General features: G+C 45.2%; 1 protein-coding gene across 23 annotated transcripts in view; it reads right to left on the bottom strand.

The window, feature by feature from the left end:
* LOC132220886 (ligand-dependent nuclear receptor corepressor-like protein) overlaps positions 1-18,099 on the bottom strand; it is a 151,306-nt gene extending 133,207 nt beyond the window's left edge. For 9 of the 23 annotated variants that reach the window (XM_059674565.1, XM_059674557.1, XM_059674548.1 and 6 more), the window contains exon 1: positions 17,735-18,099. In XM_059674565.1, coding sequence (XP_059530548.1) covers positions 17,735-17,885 — 151 coding nt within the window. In that variant the 5' untranslated portion in view covers positions 17,886-18,099. Of the gene's footprint in view, positions 1-16,689; positions 17,165-17,734 lie in introns of those variants that run through there. The other 14 variants (XM_059674747.1, XM_059674758.1, XM_059674664.1 and 11 more) reach the window with 11 other exon arrangements.
* Positions 18,100-24,524: the final 6,425 nt, after the last annotated feature.

Genomic DNA, 24,524 nt, shown 5'->3' with positions numbered 1-24,524 from the left:
GCAGCCCTACACATGCACCAGGCCTCTATCCTATATAGTAAAAGGGTAATATGCCTCCCAGCACCGGGATCAGCGGAGCCGCGAGGCCTCCCAGCACCAGGATCAGCGTGACAGGGGGCAGCGCCCAAACCACCTGATCGCCCTGTGGCTCTGTGTGTGACAGGGGGCGGGGCCACAACCCCCCTATCCGCCCTGCTCTGTTCGTGACAGGGGAAGGCGCCCCAACCTCCTGATCAGCCCTGCTCTGTGCCTGATACGGGGGAGCTCCCCAACCCCCTGATCGCCCTGCGGCTCTGTGTGTGACAGGGTGCGGCACCCCAACCCCCTGATTGGCCCTGCTCTGTGTGTGACAGTGTGTGGCACCCGAACCTCCCCCCCCCCCATGGGCCCTGCTCTGTGTGTGACAGGGTAGAGCCATAACCTCCCCATCAGCCCTGCCCTGAGTGTGAGAGTGGCAGCACATCAACCCCCTGATTGGCTCTGCTCTGTGCGTGACAGGGGGAGCTGCCCAACCCCCTGATCGACCCTACTCTGTGCGTGACAGGGTGCAGCGCCCCAACCCCCCTGATGGGCCCTGCTCTCTGCGTGACAGAGGGCAGTGCCCCAACCCCGATTGGCGCTGCTCTGTGCGTGACAGAGGGTGGCGCCGCAACCTCCCCATCGACCCTGCCTTGAGTGTGACAGGGGGCGGTGCCCCAACCCCCCAATCGGCCCTACCCATAGCATGACTGAGGATGGCATTGCAACCTCCCAATCCGCCCTCCTCTGTGAATGACAGGGGCCGGCGCCCCAACTCCCCAATTGGCCCTGCTCTGAGCCCAACCAGGGGCTGCACCTAGGGATTGGGCCTGCCCTCTGCCACCCAGGAGCAGGCCTAAGCCAGCAGAGCGTTATCTCCCGAGGGGTCCCAGACTGCGAGAGGGCACAGGCCAGGCTGAGGGACCCCCCCTTCCCCTCCGAGTGCACAAATTTTTGTGCACCGGGCCTCTAGTTCTATTATAATCACCAGTTTATTCTGTTCATCAGATTATTGATTCACTTGATTTTTAGATTCACTTGTTGATAGATGTGCATTTATTGTTCATAATTTGTATCTTTACCTTTTTCTTCTTCTTCCTCTTCTTAAAGGATACCTTTCAGCATTTCATATAATGCTGGTTTGGTGGTGATGAACTCCTTTAGGTTTTTCTTATCTGTGAAGCTCTTTATCTGACCTTCTATTCTGAATGATAGCTTTGCTGGATAAAGTACTCTTGGTTGTAGGTTCTTGCTATTCATCACTTTGAATATTTCTTGCCACTCTCTTCTGGCCTGCATGGTTTCTGTTGAGAAATCAGCTGACAGTCGTATGGGTATTCCCTTGTAGGTAACTGAGTTTCTTTCTCTTGCTGCTTTTAAGATTCTCTCTTTGTCTTTTTCTCTTGGCATTTTAATGATGATGTGTCTTGGTGTGGTCCTCTTTGGATTCCTTTTGTTTGGGGTTCTCTGCGCTTCCTGGACTTGCAAGTCTATTTCTTTCACCAGGTAGGGGAAGTTTTCTGTCATTTCTTCAAATAGGTTTTCAATATCTTGCTCTCTCTCTTCTTCTGGCACCCCTATAATTCGGATGTTGGTACGCTTGAAGCTATCCCAGAGGCTCCTTATACTATCTTCGTATTTTTGGATTCTTTTTTCATTTTGCTTTTCCGGTTGGGTGTTTTTTGCTTCTTCGTATTTCAAATCTTTGACTTGATTCTTGCGATCCTCTAGTCTGCTGTTGGAACTCTGTATAATATCCTTTATTTCAGTCAGTGTATGCTTAATTTCTAGTTGATCCTTTTTCATAACCTTGAGGGTCTCACTAGATTTCTTGAGGGTCTCACTACATTTATCGGCGGTCTCACCAGACTTTTTGAGGGTCTTACTAAATTTATCAGCGTTTCTAGAAAGTTCTTGAAAAACCTTAAAAGTGTGGTTTTGAACTCTATATCCAGTCGTTTGCTTTCCTCCATTTCTGTCATTTGTGACCTGTTTCTTTGTCTCCGCATTTTGGCTGCTTCCCTGTGTTGGTAGAGTGGCTTTCTGTGCTAGGTGTCCTATAGGGCCCAGTGGCTCAGCCTCCCCAATTACCTGAGGTGGACACTCTTGGTGCACCCCTTTGCAGGCTTTGTGCACAGTCTTGTTGTATTTAAGCCTTGATTGTTGTAGGTATCACTGGGAGGAATTGACCTCCAGGCCAATTGGCTGTGAGAATCAGCTGTGTCTATGGTGGGAGAACTTCTGTGCTGAAGACACCCTTATGAGGCAAGACTTGCTTCAGTGGGGCTTTGGTGCTCACTGAGTCTGCCCCCTGAGTGTGTCCCTTATGGATCTGAGGAGTTGTAATTGGATGGTCCCACTCTGACTACTGGGTACACTGCCTCTTGGATCTAAGGAGGTGCTAATTAAGCCTCTGCCTGAGGCTACCCAGCAGGAGCTACAAAGAGATCTGCAGATTCCCCTTCCTTGTTTGGGTTTGGAGGTGCCCAAATGAGGCCCAGCTGTGAAGCAATGCAAGCTGTTATGGGGCCTTGGGCCTTCTCTTGGAAGTTCTGGGTCTGTCTGGCCCAGCTGCAGTTTATTTTCAGATTGCAAAGGGCCAGGGCATTCATATGCAAAAGCCTCTGCCGCAGCTTGGGTGGGGCAGGGTCTCAGGGAGTCAACAGGGTGGAGCAAGCAGCTATGGCTGATCCTCAGCCCTGCCCTAAGGGGCCCCTCATCTCAGTGTCCCAGTAATTGCTGCAAGCACCTTTGAGAAAAAGCCGCCCTCGAGTTCCGAGTTCTGCCTGCTGCCAGACAGTCCAGTTTCTCCCTGTATGAGTCTGGGTCTCCAGAGACTCACCCGGAACTGGAGTTTAGAGCAGTCGGGGCTTGTGACTCCCTCCCGATTCAAAAAGACAGCTGCGTCCTCAGTTGCCAGCCCTTGCCGCATGTGCCTCCGTACCTATGCACTTCTGCACCTCCTCTGAGTCTGTGTGCTTTTCTCTTTCCTTCTAGTTGTAGAATTTCCACTCAACCACCCTTCCTGTGGTTCTAGATGATGTCCATTTTGTCTTTTAATTGTATTTTTGAATCTGTTGTGGGAGGCAGCAATTTCCAGTGTTTACCTATGCCGCCATCTTGGTTTCTCTCCAAGTTAGGGTTTTTCAAAATGCTGACACGCCGAGCTCAAAAGGTTCGCCATCACTGTTCTAAATACTGACTCTACTACCTCTACTATGAAAATATGCTGTTGTGTATCCTATCATGGATAACAGTCCCACAATTCAATCTGGCCTCCTAAAGAGAAGCCTGGAAATGAGTCTCTATTCTTCCTCCTTCTCCTGTGTGCCCTTAGTTCATCAATGACTAAAATCTGTTGATTATAACACCTCATGTCTTTTGAATTCTTCCCCCCTCCTCCATTTCTATTACTACTTTTATTTCAGACCTTCATAATTTCTTGGTTGGGCTATCTTGAAGAACTCCTGATTGATTTACCTGTCTTAGTCTCCTATTACATTACTGGTAAATTAATCTTATAAAACTACAAATTAAACTATATTACTCCCTTGAATGGTTTTCCTCTACCTTTAAGATGAGTTATTTAACTTCCCTATCAGTAAAGTGGGGGAAGATAAAAATAGTTCCTGCTTATATAACTATTGTGAAAATCAAATGAATTCAAGTGTACGCCCTTAATGAATAATCCACCGTAAAATACAATAATTAAAAATACTAATACACCAAGGTTCTGGGTTCAATTCCTGGTCCAGGTACATACAAGAAGCAACCAATGAATGCATAAATAAATGGAACAACAAATCGATGTTTTTTTTCCTCTCTCTCTCTCAAAATCAATCCATACATTTTTAAAAATAACAGTAATTACTACTGTATTCTGCTCACAAGTTTCTCCACAATTCAACTTTTATTTCTCTTTTCTCATTTTCCACAATCGTCCTATAAGTGGTGTAGACCCATACAAGAACACCTGATCCCTCTCCTTTATACCACAACTTTAATAATGTATATGTTTCTATTATAGCCTTTACCATATTCTATAGTAGAAGAGCCTTGTCTTCACTACAAGATTGTGCTTCATGAAGACAGTGAAATGCATTAAGTCCCCTAGCACAGTTCATGGCCCATAAATATTTACTGAAAAAAAGTATGAGAGGAAAAGATGCACAAAAGGACTCTGGCAGATAGCCATGCTCCCTTCAACCATGATAATCCTATTATTCTTGAAATAAAATAAAGTAGTACTTTTAGAATAGGTCTAAAGAATGAGAGTCAGCAAAAACTCACTTTATAACTGAGGAGGAAAGGATCTGTGTGTTCAGAATGATGAGAAGAATGAAGATAAGTTAGTTAACTTAGTAAGACAAATTAGATAAAGTAATGTGTACTCACTCAATCTTGTTAGGGACTAAGTTGTTTTCATGGCCTTCAGGCTAATTGCTCCTACTTTAGACATGCTAATCATTAGAGGGATTCTGCTTGGGACTTACCTTTAACAAAAATAGCCCCTCCCACTTTCCCTTACCTTGACATAAAAGAAGCCTGAACACTCTACTTTCGATTTGAGGTAATGCTAGCACTCCCATCTTCTTGGCTGCTGCCTCCTGGATCAACAAACCTTTCCTTACTCCAAACTGTGACATTTTGAGTTTTGGCATTTCAGAAGATCAGGCACACAGGTTTTGGACTAGTAACACTCATAGGGAAATTCCACCCTACTTATAAGTTATATTTATGCCAGAATAGATATACTAAAAGGTCAAGTAATAAGGCAAAGGAGAAAAAATAGGTAATGATTAGGCTGATCCCATAATATTGTTGAAATTATGTTTGAGATTTTACCAGGGCACTATTTTCTTATACTCTTAAATGGTGAGAAATAGAGTGAAGAAATAAAATGGACCCATTATATTCAAGCTGGTAAATTACTAAAATCAAGTAGGTTGAGACATCATGCAAGGAATCTCTTCTTTTTTTAACTAACCTGGGAACTTTAACTTGCATCAATGTCTGAATTACATCTATATTCCAGATAACCCTCTGGTTAACCCCTGAAGGGCTAAGGAAAGAATATTCATGTATCTAGACTATTATTCAGAACATTAGGTCATCTCGAGGATCACCATCTTGAGTTAGTCCAGAAGCTAAGGATGCAGGAATGATTCTTTTTAAGAATGTACTTTTTATATAAGAACCATCAGCTTTTCTTTCTTCTTTGGGAAACTCTATTGCCTAGTTGTATTTCAAGTTTGCAAACCCTAAGACCCTTGAACAAATCACATTAATTTCTAGCCAAAGCCTCCAGACCCTTTTGGGGGTTCATTTGACAATAAGTACAGAAGAGCACAAGCAAAGAAAAGTTAAAATGAAACAATAAATTTTAATGAGCTATATTCCACTTCACCATTTGTCATTCTTGGGATAAGTTCAAAAGATATGGAAAGGTATGGCTATAATTTTTGGAACTGGGGTAGAAGGTTAATTTTATATCCAGGCAAAAACACTGACAATCTATGCTGGGAAAAATCCTTGTCCCACTAACTCCATGCTCTGTCCACGCCCTGTCCCCCAGGCATACAAATGTGTGTTGTTGTTGTTTTTAATGTTTTTATTAATTTTAGACAAAGAGGAAGGGAGAGGGAGAAACAGAAACATTAATGAGAAACATCAATATTGATAGGCTGCCTCCTGCATGCTCCCCAGCACATGCCCTGCCCAGAATGAAAACAGTGACCTCCTGGTGCATAGGAAGATGCTCAACCACTAAGCCGCACAGGCCTGGCCATACAAAATGTGTTTTAACTGTTATTGGTAAGGCTCTGAACAACAACAGGCTATTTGTAGTTAACTTTTTGGGGAGTCAAAATTTATGTGGATTTTGGACTGCACAAAGGATCAGCACTCCTAACCCCCAAATTATTAACACATTGTTTGCGGGTAGTTTTTATGGCGCGCTAACAGGTGGCGCAGGCCATTTTTGCAGTTGAATAGGTTGATTACCGTTATACCTGGAAGTACATACATAATTCACCACTGTATGTGTTAGAGACCCAAATTTTGTCCTTTGGAATTCGTATATCTGCATGTTAGCATCCCTTTAGAGCAATAAAAAAGCATAAAGATAAACGTATTTATATGTTACCCGCATTCTACCGCTAGTCTATAAAAAGCATATTAATACGTGTCCCGCGTTCTACTACCAGTCAACGTAAAACGTATAAATACGTTTCCCGCATACAATGTGTTAAAAGGTTAACTGTATATAGGCACACACATTTACTTCTATATTTCGGTACCTTTCTCTATAGATAAAATGAAAATCAGGATTTCACACTAATATCTCCAATTTCTAACTCAACACTATAGAGAGCACTTAAATTTTCTCCATATTTATAACACTTCGCAGACAGTGGGAAGCATGGCTCCCATTATCATTAATATTGGTTACAACAGGAAGACCAGGCAAATTAACAAATCTCCCGCATGGCTGCCTTCCCCTCCCCACATGGATGCTCTCCTTTTATCCCTCCCTGACTGGCCTAACACTTTCACATCTCTTCCATGAGTATAACCTTCTCACTTTGTTCAGGCCTTTATTCCTCATGCTTGGCACCCCTCCTACAAGAATACCCTTCTCATCCTGCTCAAGCTCTAACATCCCATACTGAGCTTGCCTTTCAAAGGATACCTTCTTCTTCCCACCCTTAGGCTCTGACATCTTGTATTAGAATGCTTCCATGCATGGATTTCATCCTCACCCAAGCTAAGCCTCAGTACATCCACACCAGTCTACCCTCCTGCATGTGGATGCCTTTCTACACCCTCACACCACCTGCTCCTCCACATAGATTCCCTTCTCATCCTCTTACCCTATTCAAGTCTGGACACCCCTCCCTGGGAATAACTGATCCACACCAATATCAAGCTACACTCTTTCAGAGATACCATACTGACCCTGTTTGGGCTCCAACATCTTGTACCAGTGTGCCCTCTTAGGGAGACTGCTCCTCACCCCTCATAATTCCATCAACTCTCCCCACTCTTGTCAGGCTCTTGATATCCCCCTGCCCTTCTCACATATCCCACCTGGGTAGACACTTACCCTTGTTTGGCTCCTCCTGATAGTTTTAACACTGAATTGTTCAGAAAGGGAAGGGGAAGAAGACAGGAAGAACTGATGACATTTTAAATAAAGATACCAGTGAATAAGTTGCACAAGTACCCATAACAGAAGACTTTCATCTTCTCCTTGTTTTAATTTTTCAAGTTGTTTGGAGGCTAACTAGAAAAGAAGGGCGCCATGTGAGAGTAATTCAGCAATTTAATATTTTAATTAATATACTGAATATATAATAGATTGCTCATTTTCCCAACTTTGACTTAAAAGGGCTAATTCGATTTGAGCATCTTTAAAACTATTATGACAAAACTCCCTCAAACCTGAACCAACAGCAGATGTTCAAAATGAAAATAAGCAGACTTATCTGATCATGCTTTTTACCCATTAAAAAAACTTCAAAGGCTCATAATTTCTTCCCTATGGAGGCCATAATTTATACTTCCAATCCTACTTCCTACGCCCATCCCATATTCCAATGATAGTTGATTGCTGAATAGTTTCAGAACATATTATCATTTAGACTTCTATACCTTTGCTTATTCTATCCCTCTGCCTGTCCCCTCCAACCTACTCTCCTGCTGGATCATTTAACTTAGGGATCAGCAAACTGTGGCCTGTAGGCCAAATCCACCTATTTTTGTAAGGTTTTTTTTTGTTGTTGTTGTTGTTTGTTTTTTTACTGGAACACAACCATGCTCATTCATTTATGTAATGCTTACGTGCTACAATAGAGACCATGTGGCCTTCAAGGCTAAAATATTTATTATCTAGCCCTTTACAAAAAAAGTTTTCCAAGCCCTACTTTCACATAGGCTTTTGTAGCCTAGTAATTTCAGATCCTTCTAATCAAAATTAATTGCTCCCTCCTCTACCTTTCCATTATATTATACCAACTCTAATGCTTAACATCCCTGATAATTGTAAGCTCTTTAAAAGCAAAGTCTAAACCCTATTCCTAATGTAGACAATATATTTTTTTTTGGTCCAACCCGCAGTTCCCACCTCTCCCAACACTTATCACATTCTTGGGGGGAAGTATTTTAGAAGAAACTTCCGCCCTTTTTCTCTACCCCTTATTCAGTCCTCCCAAAGGAAAGATGAATGACTAATACTGGCAACATCCTGATAGTGGGATGGATTAATGTTTTAAAGGTCATTTTTCATGCATGACCTCCTGCTCACTTTGTCTAGATAGATATACCTACCAATAAGCAAATCACATGGTAAATTCACTGGGGTAGAACTTATTTTACCTGTAATTCAGAAGAGGCCCATAGCTCCAGCTGCTCTGTCTTTGATAGATTAGTAAAGTCAATCCAGGGGGATAAGAAGTAAAAAAGTCTCTGATGTCTAATTTTGGTCTCAGTCCAAGTCAAGTTCTTCAATACAAACTTATCATTTAGAAAACTAGTATTTTTTAACCAAGCTCACAGATACAGAGAACATATTGGTGGTTGCCAGATGTAGGGAATTGGGGGCAGGTGAAATGGGTCAAAGGAGACAAATATCTAGTTATAAAATAAGTCATGGGGATGTAATGTATAATGTGGTAACTATAGTGAATAATACTGTATTGCATAACTGAAAGTTGCTAAGAGAGTAAAAAAACCCAATCAGCTAACACAGTAGAACTCAAAATATCTGATGATTGAGAACTGTAAATTAACTGAAAAAAATCATTCCTTTAAAATGTATAACACACTAATGCCACACACATCATATCTTAGTGATAAACTTATTGGGAAAATGTTCTTTGAAGAAAAAGAAGAGATACGTTTAGAATCCACATTCAGTGATTCAAACCAACCCCATCCTATTATTCATCTAATTTTTCTGACTCAATATTTTATTATCAAGTCTCAGCTTAAGTAAACATAAAATATCATGAATATTATTGACTCAAAAAACTATTCTTCATATTACCTAGTATTGTAATGGTATCTCCCATCTAAAAAACCCCCACAAACATCCCTATACTCCAGATCCTTTTAATTACTACTCCATTTATCTATTCTTCCTTAAAAATGTAGCTTCTCAAATGCATAGTCTACTACAAATGTCATCTTTATTTATACACTTAGTTACTTTCTAACCTATTACAATATGGCTTCCATTCCCCACCACTATGCTGAAATTTATTTAGTTAAGATCACCTAGAATCTCCATGTTGCCAAAAAAAATGTACACTTCCCTGTTTCATGGTAAGTGACACCTCATCAACATATAACAATCTCTCTTTATTTTAACACTAGGGGCCCAGGGCACGAATTCGTGCACCCTGAAAGGAACTGTGGGTCCATCGTCCACACCCCCGCCTAGTCCCTTCCACCACCGCCTTCCTCATCCCGTCTGCCAGCAGCCCCACTCCCACCGCTGCCGCTCTCACATGCTGACGGCGCCCATCCCACTTGCACCTGCTGACAGCGCAGAGTGCAGAGCGATTGGGGCTGGTGCCCACAATGGGTGCAAATGGCGGCTGCTGCCCCGATCACCCCTCAAGAGCAGGGGGCTATGGAGAAGCCCTCAGGGGTGACGGGGCTGGCAGCAGCAGATTGCACCCGCTGACAGCACCAAGTGATCGGGACCATTGCCAAGCGCTGTCAGTAGATGCGAGCAGTGGTTCTGGTGCCAGCTTCGGGTTCGAACAGCAGCTGCCAGCCCCAATCGCCCCTCAGGAGCAGGAGGAGGTGGAGAAGCTCTGAGGGGCCATCAGCCGCTGCTCACACCTGCTAACTGGGGCTGGGCGCAGGCAGCAGGTGCAAGCAGGGACAGTGCCAGCAGCAGGTGTGAACTCTGGGTGGGATCATGGCGCGCAGGAGCAAAGAATTTTCAGTAACCACCAGAGGCTCACCCCGAAGACAGCGACCAGTGCCCTGCCTTGGTCTGGTGTTCCTGCTCACCTGCTCCACCATCCCGCCGCAGGCAATGCCTGCCATGGTTAGTGTGCGCCCCCTGGTGGTCAGCACACAAAATAACGACTGGTTGTTCTGCTGTTCTATTTGCATATTAGTCTTTTATTACATAGGATAATTCTCTCTTCTTAGATTTGGTGATACTACTCTCCCTGCTCTTCTATTTAGCCAATAGACTTATTTTCCAGTGTAAAAGTTCAGCAGCCTTACTAATCCTTCGCCCCCAAAATGTTAAGATTACTTAAAGCATGGAACTGAGAACTTTACTTCTCTCATTATACTATTTTGTACCCCTGTGTGATCTCATTCATTTCCATGGATTTAAACATCATCTTTATGCTGATAATTCCCTAATTTATATATTCAGCAGAGAAACCACGGCTATGTAAGCATTATAGCACCTTTCATTAAAAACAAAATGTAGTGAACACATGAGGACCAATATTATCCTAGTTTCAGATTTCCATCTGTGAAAGGTAAAATGACTTGTGCCTAAGGTTAAGATGATGGAGGTTAAGAAAGGAAGTGTGCTCTTTCAATTCTTCATTCTTTCTATAATTTAGTCCCTTGTTTATTTAAATACTAGAGGCCCAGTGCGTGAAATTCGTGCACTCGGGGGGGGGGGGTCCCTCAGCCCACCCTGCACCCTCTTGGAGCCCTCGGGGAATGTCCAACTGACAGCTTAGGCCCACTCACCACGGGGGGCATGCCTAAGCCGGCAGTCGGACACCCTTAGCGCTGTCGCAGAGGCAGGAGAGGCTCCTGCCACCACTGCTGCACTCACCAGCCATAAGCCCGGCTCAGGGCTTCTGGCTGAGCAGTGCTCCCCCTGTGGGAACTCACTGACCACCAGGGGACAGCTCCTGCATTGAGCATCAGCCCCTGGTGGTCAGTGCGTGTCACAGTGACCACGGTCATTCTGCTGTATGGTCAATTTGCATATTAACCTTCTATTATATAGGAGGAAGTCTATTGGACAAAGTTACTTCTTATCTACACACACCATACACATGCATCAGAGAAGAATTGGATTTGAATTAATGGAGAAAAGATCTCAAAACTTGTTTTTCAATAAATATTTAAGGAAAGACTCCAGGTTACAACTGAATTATAAAGGTTAGTATGTAGGTTAGGCGATATGACTAAAACAATACTCAAAATTTTTGGGCAATGGGTGTAATAGAGAAGTAAAAGTAGATGCAAATGGTTGTGCTGTCTAAAGAAAACTAGAAAAACAAATAGGAAAGAGCAGTCTGGTAGACTATGATCAACTAATTGAAAATGGTTAGGAGCCTTACTTGATGAAAAAGAACAAATGGGAGATACTACTGCTTTGTAAACTATAAAATCAAAGCAGCTATTTCAAATAATGATTTAATGTAAGGTTATAAGCTAGACTGAACGACAGTAAAACCAGCAATGCAGATACTGATATAAACAAGAATCTTACCTGAATCTGCTCAAGTGTACTTACTCTATTAGAAAAACTGAATCCAGGAGGTATTTTAAAGAAAGTAATAACATTTTCTTTAAAATAATGTGGCAACACATTAGGGTAAAGAAAAAAAAAAGGAAGCAAATATAAGTAAGCAGGATAGGGTTGTTGCCAAGTAGGAAAAACTCTATGAAAGGAAAGGAAAGGAAATGAGATGTTTAGAAAAATGATTCCAGTCTGGCCACTGTGACTCAGCGGTTGAGCGTCAACCTATGAACCAGGAGGTCACGGTTCCATTCCTGGGCAGGGCATGTGCAGGAGACAGTTGATCGATGATTCTCTATCATCACTGATTTTTCTATCTCTCTCCTTCTCCTTTCCTCTCTCTGAAGTCAGTAAGAAAACATTTTTTTAAAAAAAGCAATTCCTCTTAAGTTTTATTTTCTAGAAAACAGAAAATTTCTGAAAGCAAAATTTTTATTTAGCTTTAATTAAAAACAAAGTGTCATTCTTCAAATACAAATATGACATTATTTTGTTACCTTAGTTTCCTAGTGGGAGCAGTAGGTTGGTCTGGGCCTATTCACATTCTCCTATCTATATTCTGTGGTGGGAAAAAAACAACTCTTTTGAATGAATTACTTGATACTACGGTACATTCAAACTCAGTATGGACTCTCATAATGTGAAAGTTAAATGGGTCTCCAAAATGTTGAACCTATGAATTTGGTGCTCTAACCAACTGTTATCACCCACGAATGCTGGCCATTTGATAAGGATTATTATCAAAAAAGGAACTCCACACATAAAAAATGTAGGTTATTATAATTAAAAGACTGGATTTACTAATAAGGAAAAAAAAAATTACATATCCAAATATCAGCATGCCTTTGTTGCTCCTCCCAGGACAGCACTGTGATAGAACCACCAGGGTTCAAAGTCATACAAGTCAGGGGAACATACAGGACACAATAAACACCAACTTGTCACTGTGAAAAGCCAAACAAGAAGGCGTGCATGCATGTAGTCAACCAAGGAAAGTAGCATGGACATGAAGAGACAGCTCCACGAAGAAAGGATGCTATACTATGCTCCAGCCTGTAGCCCGAATAATATCTGCAAAAACACAAAATTCACACAGGTGGCAGAATTTTACACTTCCAAGTATAAAATAATTCAGGAGTACTCAGAATTTCAAATCTTGCATGCAAAATTCATTGATATACTTATTTTACAGAGATATTTGGATGTATATCTTACCATCCAACTACTCAGTATATTCTAAGTTCCATTTGTCTAATGTATGCTATTAGGCAGTGTCATAGTTTACATCTTTTTAAGTGGATAAAAAACTTGCTAATGCTTGAAAAAATAGTTGTATAGCCAAGGTTTTAGGGTAGTTGGCTCACCACACCAGTCCTTATCAAATCCAGATTTCTAAGTGAATCCACTCTTCTGGGATTTATATTGCAACAGTGACAGATGAACTAGACATTAGTGAAAAGTCAAAAGAGGAGAAAGCCAGAAGCAGTCAAAAAGCGGTATTAGGTTGATTATCTAGAATTTTATTTACGGGCTATCCCATCTTTAACTATTCAGCTCTAGGAAGTACTCATATAACTTCTTCAGAGGTTAAAAAAAGAAATAAACATTCTCTGACATTGATACTGCTGATTATAGATGGGGCAGGTAGTTTGGAAGAAAGTCCATTCTACAAACACTTGCAGAGTGCAGATCTCTAAGACAGTTATGAGGTTACCAGGAAAATTTACTTAGAATGTAATATCTTTTGGTCTCATATACAAAATGCTAGGGTTCGGCTAAGTCCATGGTCGGCAAACTGCAGCTCGCGAGCCACATGCGGCTCTTTGGCCCCTTGAGTGTGGCTCTTCCTAAGCCTTCGGAGTACCCTAATTAAGTTAATAACAATGTACCTACCTATATAGTTTAAGTTTAAAAAATTTGGCTCTCAAAAGAAATTTCAATCGTTGTACTGTTGATATTTGGCTATGTTGACTAATGAGTTTGCCGAGGCTAAGTGATACACTGTGATTCTTAAACTATGACTCTAACACCATAGAAAACAGATCATTCAAACTCTTACTATCTTTTCTTCTAACATGCCTCATGATCTTTTTATTGTTCATCAGCATTCCCACCAGAAAGAATCTATTGGCAAAACTGTAAAGCTCAAACCTGCTAATATCCAGTGTAAATCAACAACAGCAAAATTTATGGAATGCTATGTGCAGATACATATTAACATATATTTCCCCCCAAATTACATATTGATTACAAAGGGATAAGTGATGACTTTCAAGGGGAAATATGGAGAATAATGCTTTAACCAAATTTTCAAAGCTAACAATATGAAGCTCAAGATATGATGTACTAGCATTAAGAAGCACAGAACATCTCTTCAGAGGTATTACTGGCCAAAAAAAAAATGCATAACCAATCTAATCATGAGAAAACAACAGACAAATTCAAATTGGGAGACAATCTACAAAATAACTATCCTGTACTTTTCAAAAATGTCAAGGTCAAAAAATACAAGAGCAGCTGAGAAAGTGTTCCAGATTAAAAGAGACTAAAGAGATGTGACAACAAAATGCAATGCCTGATCCTGGACTAAGGAAAGGAAAGCTTACAGATAAAATAGAGAAATAGATAAAATTTGAATATGGATTATGATTGAGATAACAGTATTATGTTAATATTAAATCTCCTGGTTTTAATAACTACACTGTGGTTAGGTAAGCACAATGTCTTTTATTTTAGAAAATATACACTTAAGAATTTAAGAGTAAAGAGGTACAATATCTGCCAACTACCCTCAAATTATTTCAAAAGAAGATAGAAGGATGGATGGGTAGATAGAATGATATGGATATAAAGCAAGAATGATAAAGCAAATGCAGCAAAGTATAATACAGTTAGTGAATGTGGGTAAGCATATATGAATTCCTTGTACTATCCTTCCAACTTATCGTGGAAGTTTGAAATTATATCAAAATAAAAAGTAAAAAAATCAAAACAATAAAAATAAAAAACTTGGCCCATTTCCCAGATCAAATATCTTAACAGACTATACAAGTTCTGATAATGTTTAAAATTATATTGATGCATTTCTTTTCTCCTGGACTTTACTGTGTTTTAAATTTTATAACTTATCAGTTACTAATTCTATTATATATGCCACAAGATTCAGGACTATATGTTATACCTCAATATTACACCGAGCACTAAGATACTGTTTACTATATCCAATAAGCACTAAAACATCTGTTAGATGAGTATACTCCAAATTATAGCACAGCATATGATGATTATAGAAAAATAATTAAATTATAAAAAGTACCACATTGCAAATAGAGGTATTGAGACACAGAACATATAGGACACCTCTTAAATTATAAAAAAAGAATAAATCATAATCATAAATCTAAAGAGATGAGTTCCATAAATAGAGAAAAGTAAACATTTTCCTTATCAAGATTTATACATCTTAGCTAACTACAAGGATGATGAACTTTCCCCCCATAAAAGAAGAGTATTATATGTTATAAAAAAGTGAATCAAATGAAAGACTTATCCTAGGAATTGAGATTTAAAATACTACTACTGGGTTAATACTGAGTTGTGGTACAATCCTAAGATATTGCTTACAATTGCCTTATTTAAAAATAACGCTTTTGAATAATTTTCTTCCCCAATGGCAGAAAGGATCATATTTTATAAAAACGATTTCAAGTCGTGAGAGCACTGGATATGCCACACGGAAATTTATATATACAAATATATATTCACAAACATACAAACATGCAAAGGAAAAAGAATATGTCGGCTTGCAAATGTTTATAACGTGAAATATTGAATGTATGCACATTAATAGCAAAGATAAATTGAAATAAGTACACAAACTACATGTAATCCCAATTCACACTATGAATAGATGCTTCACATATAGGGTACTGAAAAAAACAAACAAAACCTAAGCAACAAGTGAATATCCGGCGTAAAAGAGTTTCATTGTTTATTTAAAAATAACAATGCAAAAACAAAAGTATGAGACGGGTCTTACTAGGTCTCCTGACTAAGACTGGGACTGTGGGGGGAAATTCGCAATATAGTTAGAGCCCAGTTAAACATTTCCTTTCTAATATAGTATAATTATATATTACATTAAAAATGTAATACAGAGATTGCATGTTAGACATAACAGCATGAACTCAATTTTCAATGTTTCCCAATCCTACTTCAGTATCCAAGTAGGTAAGGCAGAAAGTCCTTTTTCCCATGAAATTCAATTAATTTTATATTTAATTAAAATTTGACTATTTTTCAAAATCACATATATTTTTAAATACAGAGCATACTTAATGTACCCACATAAGCAAAAAGATGAGGGGATAAAAACCTTAAAGGATTCAAAAACTTAAAATTGACCAAAAACATCGTAAAATCACTGCGTGCCTCGGGGGGAAAACTTGACACAATAATGTCTCCAGCCAGTGTTACAATGCCGTTACCCTGATCCTAATTCAATGAACCCAATTTCTAAACAGGTTGTCGGCAGAAGAGATCTTTCCAATAAAAACGGGTCCATTTTGTATTCTGGAAGCACTAATAACACTTACCTTTAAAATTTTATATAAAGAATACCGTGTGTTTTTTTCTACACTTTTTTAAACTAAAATCACTTATGAGAACTCCATCAAAGCTATTTTCCAGAATGTCTCCTTAGCTAAGACCAAAACCTATTTTATAAGGGTAAACAGTAAGTGGCTTAAACATAAAAGTGCCTCTAGCAATAGTTCCTATGTCCATCGTATTCTGCAGTGCACGCCTCTGAGTTGAAGTTGTACTAGTTCATCCTACTGCGACCTCCTGTTCACTCCCCAAAAAGAAGAATCTTCCTCCAGGCGTTAAACGAACAAACCCGGGTGGGGGTGGGGGTGGGGGTGGGGGGTGGGGGGTGGGGGGCGGCTCGAGGTGGTGCAAGAACAGATGGAAACAAGTAAGAGAAGGTTAGTGCCTCCACTCCAGGTGCCAAGATTTAATCGCTCACTGAGCCAGCTGCTTCCACTACCCACACTTCTTCCCTTCCTCTCTCACCCCAAATCCCCTTCCAAAACACACGCGCACAGCACCCCTCGTCCCCGTCCCCGCGTCGCCCCCTTCCTGCCCAGGACACCAACCTGCGGGAGAACAGCTCCCGGCACACGTCCCACTCGGACAGAAAAGCGAGCGCCGGCGGCGGAGGTCCGGAGGTCCCGCCACCTCCCGCCGCCCCCGGCAACCTGCAGAATGACAGCTCCGAGCCCAGAAGTTTGAGAAGCACGAACGACGCCGACCCCACCGACTGGGAAGACAGACGGTCAGGAGGACGCGGGAGGGAGGCGGGGAGGGAGTCGTGCGGGTAAGTGCGGGGACGGGTCCATCACATGACAGCGAAAGAGGACCAGAGTCGCCGGGGCGTCCGCGCAGAGAAGGGGGGTGAGGGTGTCATCTCTATGGCAACAGTCCCCCCCGCTCCCCGCCGTCCAGACTTCCAAAGAGGGAGGAAGAACTTCAAATCCCAACCGTCAGCGCTCCAGCGGCTCCTTCTTAAAGGGGTACACACCGCGCCGCCGCCGAGCGCGAGAGGGCAGAGGAGGGCGCCCCCGCCCCTCGGGCGCCGCCCCCGCTGCCCCGAGCCCCCCGCCGGCCCCCCGAGGTCCCGGCCCCGCGAGCGCCGGGGGGCGGGGGGTCGCCCGGGATGCCCTCCTCTGGAACTCGGTGGCGGCGGCCGGCCCGGCCCCCGGCGGCGAGAAGGGGGTGTGTGTGCGCCCGGTGGGGGCGCGGACCAGCCCGCCTTTCTCCCGCCGGCTCCCCTCCGCCCGGACGCCGACCGCGGGGCCGCTTCCTCCCTCCAGACCGGGCGGACGCCGGGCGGCGAGAGGCGCCGAGGAGTTTGGGGGACAGCGCGAGCGAGCGGTTCCCCCGGGGGCTGGGCGAGCGGGTCCGAACTAACAGTTCCCGGGGAGCCCAACAGCTCCGAAGGGGAAGGAGCGCGGACCGCGCCGGGCCGGGAGCCCACAGACAAAAGGCGAGCCCGGGCCGCCCTGCCGCCGCCGCTCCCAGCTCGCTCCCCCATTGAACTGACCCGAACGGGAGATTCAACTCAGCCCCTCAGCCCCAAACTCCTCGGGTCGCGGCGGACGCCGCCGCGCGGAGCCGCGGCCCAGCCCGGGTCTCTCTTACCTACACAGTGCATGAGGCGGTGGCGCCAGGAGTCGAGTTCCCGCCGGAATCCTCTCCTCTCCGCCGCGCACCGAGGGCTCCGGCACTGAGCGGCGGCGGCGGCGGCAGCAGCGGCGGCGGCAGCGGCCATTCTCTCTCTTCCCTTGTCCATCTGCGTCCCGCGTCACGCGCCCTCATTTACATACGAGCGGCGCAGGCACGAGGCAGGGGCGCGAGCCCTCGGCGCGAGCCCCGCAGCGCGCGCCCCCCGGAGGGGGGTTGATTGACACGTGTCACTACCTTCCCTTGGCCCTGCCCTCCCCTTCCCACCGCTCCCTCCGGGAGAGGCGGGGAGGGAGCGCGAGGAGAAGGAAGCAACCTGCCGCTTCCGCTGACCCCGCCTCCCCATCCCTTCGCCGCCGCCGCCTCCTCCCCCCGGAGTTTACTCCAGCGAGCCATCCTGCTCCCGCCGCCCGCGAAATCCCTGAGCGACAGCGAGAGGCTCCGAGCCCGGCCGGGAACCGGCGTGCGATGGAGCGGACTAACTACTCCTCCCTTCAGCCTTCCCGAAGCGACTGGGGCTGCGCGGAGACTTCACTTCCCAGGCTCCGTTGCGCCGGAGTCCCAGAGCGGAGCTGGACCCCGCGGCGCCATGCACGCTGGTCCTTGTAGTCCCGCAGGGACGGGCACTCTTCAGTCCTCCTTGCACACTTGGGCTTCTAGACCGGCCCTGGACTCCTTTGCGCTGCGCCTCTGGTGGACTTGGCCTCCGACGCCCTGCGCCCAGCACTGCTCTACTCGCGTTGCCCGGTCTGACCGAGCCTCCTCAACTTCTTTAGGTTCTGCTATAGAAGGGCGGTGCAAACCGCAAGGTTGACCGCTTCTTGATGGTTCAAGCTGCACTTTGTGCTTTAAGTCCTGGAAATTTGGAGGCGGGAGGGGAGGTCACTGTCATCCTGCCACTGCAGGGAAAAAGCAAGCTGGTCCTGGGGCCGCATCCCAAATAACTGCGAAATATCCAGAGCGATCCCGCCCTTACATCAGTTTCCAGGCGAAGAGATTTCGGAAAGTGTGAATATGTGTAAGGGTTAAGGAAAGATGCGGGGCTTTTCACCGAAAATTATTTACGGAGGGCATTGGGTGTGACTGGATGAAAAACCCCCAAAGAGGAAACTCTTTACCCTCTGCAAAATGTAAACTCCTGGAGGACAGCGACCATTGAGACTTCTGTACTGTGACATCTTTCACTTGCCTGACCTAGTACAGTGAGTGGCGTGGTATTTGGCACTTTACAAATGTTATGGAATGAATTCTACACTATGCTAGAGAAAATATTTTTTCTTCTTCAGAATGAGCTTTTCATTTAAAATAAACTTCAGTGACACTTTTGACTTTGCACCACAGCAATTGTGCATGTGTTTCTGTATATGTGCAGGGGGCCGAACCCAAAATTTACTAAGAAGTCCTGTGTATTACTGCAAATTTATGCACAAGTATGTGGGCAATATGTGTCAATTCTTCCTGGAAACTCCTGGTTTCTGAGTTCAGTACTCCCCTCCCTGTTTTGTAGTTTATCCTCATCCACCTTTCCTTGATATTTTTTTTTTCCTACAAGGAAATATTTCATTGCTCATCACTACCTTTCTACAATGAAGATATAGTTTTACATTTTCACAGATTAAGAAAATGAAGTTTAAAATCTCATAATCACCTTTCTAGAATGGTCATAATTGGAGAGGTAAAATTACTTGTGAAGGTGCTTTAGGAATGATCATTGGATAGTTTCAATTATTGATCCCACTTATAATTGCCAACGATCAGCATTTATAGCTTTCTGATCACTTTTACAGTAATTGACATTAATTAGGATGGTCTAGTTCCGTGGTCGGCAAACTGCGGCTTGCGAGCCACATGCGGCTCTTTGGCCCCTTGAGTATGGCTCTTCCACAAAATACCACATGCGGGCGTACACATACAGTGCGATTGAAACTTTGTGGCCCATGCGCAGAAGTCGGTATTTTGTGGAAGAGGCGGTATTTTGTGGAAGAGCCATACTCAAGGGGCCAAAGAGCCGCATGTGGCTCACAAGCCGCAGTTTGCCAACCACGGGTCTGGACTAAATATTCGGTGCATAGCCCTGACATTTGCCAGGGCTTCAAGCGTCACCAGCCTTCCGGGTTCCTTGTCCACACCTCTCTGCTAGTGAAGACAATAGGTGGCTTCCCACACCAATGATTACTGCAGTCTACCTTTCTAGTCACCAATTTACGGTTCACTCCCTTTACACTACAAAATATATTCACCCCTGTCACAAGTGAGACAATCCAAAAGTTCTATTCAGTAATGGCATTTATCTCAGTCTGGGTGATGGCTGATGGTCCTTGTATTAGGACCGGAATAAGCTTCTATTGTTATAGAGACCTCAGAAGACAAAGAATCATCTCTCTCTGTTTACACACACGCGCGCGCGCACACACACACACACACTCAATGTACAGTGGTGGGACAGAGCCAGAATAACCATGGTAAAGGTAAAGAATGAGAGACTCACACATTTTACCACAGCTAACATGGACTACTAACTTTCCAGCCTCTAACAGTTTCCTTGCCACCACCCACTGAGCCTCTAAGTCACAGCCACATATTTTAGGTTGTCCATTGTCATAACTCTACCTCCTTCTGGGTACCAATTTCTACATAGTCAGAATGGGCTAGATTATTCTCTAGTAACGGAGACTCAAAACCTCAGTAGCTTAATACAAAGATTTAGTTCTTACTTAAAGTCCATGTCCTCCAAAAATCAGTGTGAAGGAGGGCGGGGAGAACTGTTCTATGTCCATTCAGGGACCCAGGTTTATGGAGCACCACCACCTGGAACCTCCCCAGTCACCATGACAAGAAAAAGATGTTAAATCACTGTCCAGCTCTTAAAGGCTTCTGCCAGAAGTGACATATTTCACTAGGTAAAGCAAATCAAATGGTCATGCCTAACTTTAAGACAGTAATATATCAGACTAGAGGCCTGGTGCACGAATTCACGTACAGGTGGGGTCTGGCTGGCCCACCCCAATAGGGGCTGATCAGGCCGGGCTAGTGGGGGGGAGGAGATGTGGGAGGTTGGTCAGCCCCACCCTGATGCCCCAGTTGGGGTTGAGGGGAGCTGATTGGGGGCTGGGCTGGCCAGGGGGGAGTTGAGGGAGGTTTTGGGGGAGGCGATCAGGGCCACAATCAGGCTGGTTGGCTGCCACAGTATGTATCATGGCAACTGGTCGTTCTGGTAGCTTGGCATATATATCCTCCTATCTAATAAAAGACAAAAAGGGTAATTAACCATACCTCCACTACACTTCCCATTGGCTAATCAAGGCGATATGCAAATTAGCTGCCAACAAAGATGGCAGTTAATTTGCATACACAGACTCCAAGCGATGGAGTGAAGCCAAACAGCCCCGAAGCCGCCAAGCAGTGAGGCCTCCCGGCACTGGGATCAGCGGAGCCATGAGGCCTCCCAGCCCCTGGAGCAGCATGACAGGGGGCAGCGCCACAACCCCCTGATCCGCCCTGCTCTGTGTGTGACAGGGGGCGGTGCCCCAACCCTCCGATTGGTCCTGCTCTGTGCATGACAGGGGGCAGCGCCCCAACCCCCTGATAGGCCCTGCTCTGTGCATGACAGGGGGCAGTGCCCCAACTCCCGGATCGGCCCTACTCTGTGCGTGACGGGGGTAGCTCCCCAACCCCCTGATCTGCCCTGCTCTGTGTGTGACAGGGTGCGGCACCCGAACCCCTTGATGGGCCCTGCCCTGAGCATGACAGGGGGCTGCGCCCCAACCCCCCCATCAGCCCTGCTCTGTTCCTGACAGGGGGCAGCGCCCGTACCCCCAGATCGGCTGGCTCTGTGTGTGACAGGGGGCAGCGCCCCAACCCTCCGATAAGACCTGCTCTGTGAGTGACAGGAGGCGGCACTCCAACCCCCCCCCCCCCCGCATCGGCCCTGCTCTGTGCATGACGGGGGCAGCGCCCCAACCCCCTGATATGCTGGCTCTGTGCGTGACAGGGGGTGGTCCCACAACCTCCCCATCGGCCCTGCCTTGAGTGTGACAGGGGGCAGTGCCCCAACCCCTCAATCGGCCCTACCCTGAGCGTGACTAGGGGTGGCATCGCAACCTCCCGATCCACCCTGCTCTGTGCATATATTAGAGGCCCAATGCATGAAATTTGTTTAAGTGGCTTGGTCCTCACATCCCTGGCTGCCTTGGCCCTCACAGCCACAGCTTCATCTGGAAGGTTGTCCGGATGGTTGTTCTGCTGTTCAGTCTAATTAGCATATTAGCTCTTTATTAGATAGGATAGCTCGCAGGTGTAACCAACTACCCCCAAACTTAATAGCTTAAAACATCAACAATTGATTTAGCTTATAATTCCATGGAGTGACAATTTGTTTGGTCTCAGCTGGATAGTTCAACTTACCTGGGCTGTGCTCACTCAGATGTTTGTGATTAGCTTCCCGTTAGAGAGGCAACTCTGTTTCTGAGGGTGAGTTGACTGTCATCTGGGACAACAGACCAAGCAGGCCAATAGTCCCTTATCATCAAGAGGCTAGCCTTGGATTGTTCACATGGATTTCAAGGTCAGTAAAAGAGCAAGCCCTAATGCATAGGCACTTTTAAAGCTTTGGCTTGGGTCACATTTGCTCCAGTCCAAATGGCTAAAGCAATCTTATGGCCAAGCCCAGAGTCAATGAAGGTAAGTACCTTTTAAACAAGAAGAGTTGCAAGTCACATTGCAAAAGGGTGTGGATAGAGGGAAAAAAATAATCTGTGGCCACTTTTGTAATCAACTGCAGATGGGAAAGTGTAATGTTACCATGTTCCCTAAAAGAAAGGGGAATAGAAATGTTAATGAACAAAATTAATAAATATAGTATCTCTAGAATTTCTAGGCCAGCTATCCACAAATCTAAGGATAGAAGAGGGTCATATTCAAGATTGTCTCCTACACTGGAAATCTAGTTACTCTCAAAGGAAATGTTAATGTACTTTGGAAAGATGTTTTTGTTCTGCAGTCCATTTCCTATATATAGTGTATCATTTGTTTACTAGAGGCCGGGTGCATGACATTTGTGTACAGCCTGGCCTGCACCCTCTCGCAGCCTGGGAGCCCTCGGGGGATGTCTGACTGATGGCCGTCAGTCGGACATCCTTAGCACTGCTGTAGAGAGGTTCCCACTGGTGGAGAGGTTCCCACCACCGCCGCTGCACTCGCCAGCCATGAGCCCGGCTCAGGGCATCTGGCTGAAGGGCGCTCCCCGTGTGGGAGTGCACTGACCACCAGGAGGCAGCTCCTGTGTTGAGCATGTGCCCCTTGGTGGTCAGTGTGAGTCATAGTGACTTGTCATTCTGCTGTTCGTTCTATTTGAATAGCCTTTTATTATATAGGACTAGAGGCCTGGTGCACAAAAATTTGTGCACTTGGCAGGGAGAGGGAGGTCCCTCAGCCCGGCCTGTGCCCTCTCACAGTCTGGGACCCCTCAGGGGATGACCACCTGCTGGCTTAGGCCCGCTTCCTGGGGGATTGGGCCTAAGATGGCAATCAGACATCCCTCTGGCAGCCTGGCAGCCCTTGGGGGATGTCCACTTGCCAGCAGGGAGCAGGCCTAAACTGCAGTCGGACATCCTTAGCGCTGCTGAGGAGGCAGGAGAGACTCCCACCACCACTGCTATCTGGCAGCCATCAGCCTGGCTTGTGGCTGAGCAGAGCTCCTCCCATGTGAGAGCGCCCTGACCACCAGAGGGCAGCTCCTGCATTGAGCGTCTGCCCCCTGGTGGTCAGTGTGTGTCATAGTGACCAGTCATTCCCAGTCTTTCTGCTGTTAGGGTCAGTTTGCATATTACCCTTTTACTATATAGGATAGAGGCCTGGTGTATGGGTGGGGGCCAGCTGGTTTGTCCTGAAGGGTGTCCCGGATCAGGGTGGGGGTCCCGCTTGGGTGCCTGGCCAGCCTGGATGAGGGGATGATGGCTGTTTGCAGCTGGTCACACCCTCTTCAGGGTGGGGGTCCCCACTGGGGTGCCTCGCCAGTCTGGGTTAGGGGCTGAAGGCCGTTTTCAGGCTGGCAGGTGACTGAAGCTCCCAACCTCTCCTTTTTTTATTTTTCTTTTTTATTCTGGGATTTATTTACCTTCTATGGCTGTCACTGGAGCTGAGAGCCGGCTTTGGCTCTGAGGCTCGGCTCCAGCTCTGAGACCTTGGCTGCTGAAAGCAGGTATCTGGGTTTGTTTGGCTTCTATAATTGAAACACTATTGCAGCTCCAGCTCCGAGGCCCGGCTGGCTGGAAGCAGGTTTCTGGGGTTTGTTTAGCTTCTATAATTGCAACATTGTTTCTTAGAGTGCAGCTCAGAGGCCGGCAGCGGCAGGCGGGGAATGTTGGCTTCCTCCATCACTGGAGCAAGCAAGCCTCCTGTTCGTTTCAGCTGCCTGGCTGCCAGCCGCCATCTTGTTTGGCAGTTAATTTGCATATCACCCTGATTAGCCAATGAGAAGCATGTCGGAGGTACGGTTAATTACCATGTTTGTCTATTATTAGATAGGATTGCTGTGTAACAAGCCGATCCATAACCTAGTGGCTTAAAAGATTACTGCTAGAAACTCTACGTGTCAGATGGGCAGTTCTGCTGATCTAGCAAGGTTCTGCTGATCTTGGCTGGGATTGTTAAGCTGGAAACTGCATGATCTAGGAAGGCTTCACTCTGGTCTGGAGTTTGGCTCCTATGTGCTGAAATAATGGGAATGACTGAGCCATGTGTCTCATGC

This window comes from Myotis daubentonii, chromosome 1, assembly GCF_963259705.1.
Source record: "Myotis daubentonii chromosome 1, mMyoDau2.1, whole genome shotgun sequence".
Lineage (NCBI taxonomy): Eukaryota > Metazoa > Chordata > Mammalia > Chiroptera > Vespertilionidae > Myotis > Myotis daubentonii.
Note: the sequence above shows the minus strand (reverse complement) of the source record. Positions and strands in the feature narration are given on the sequence as shown.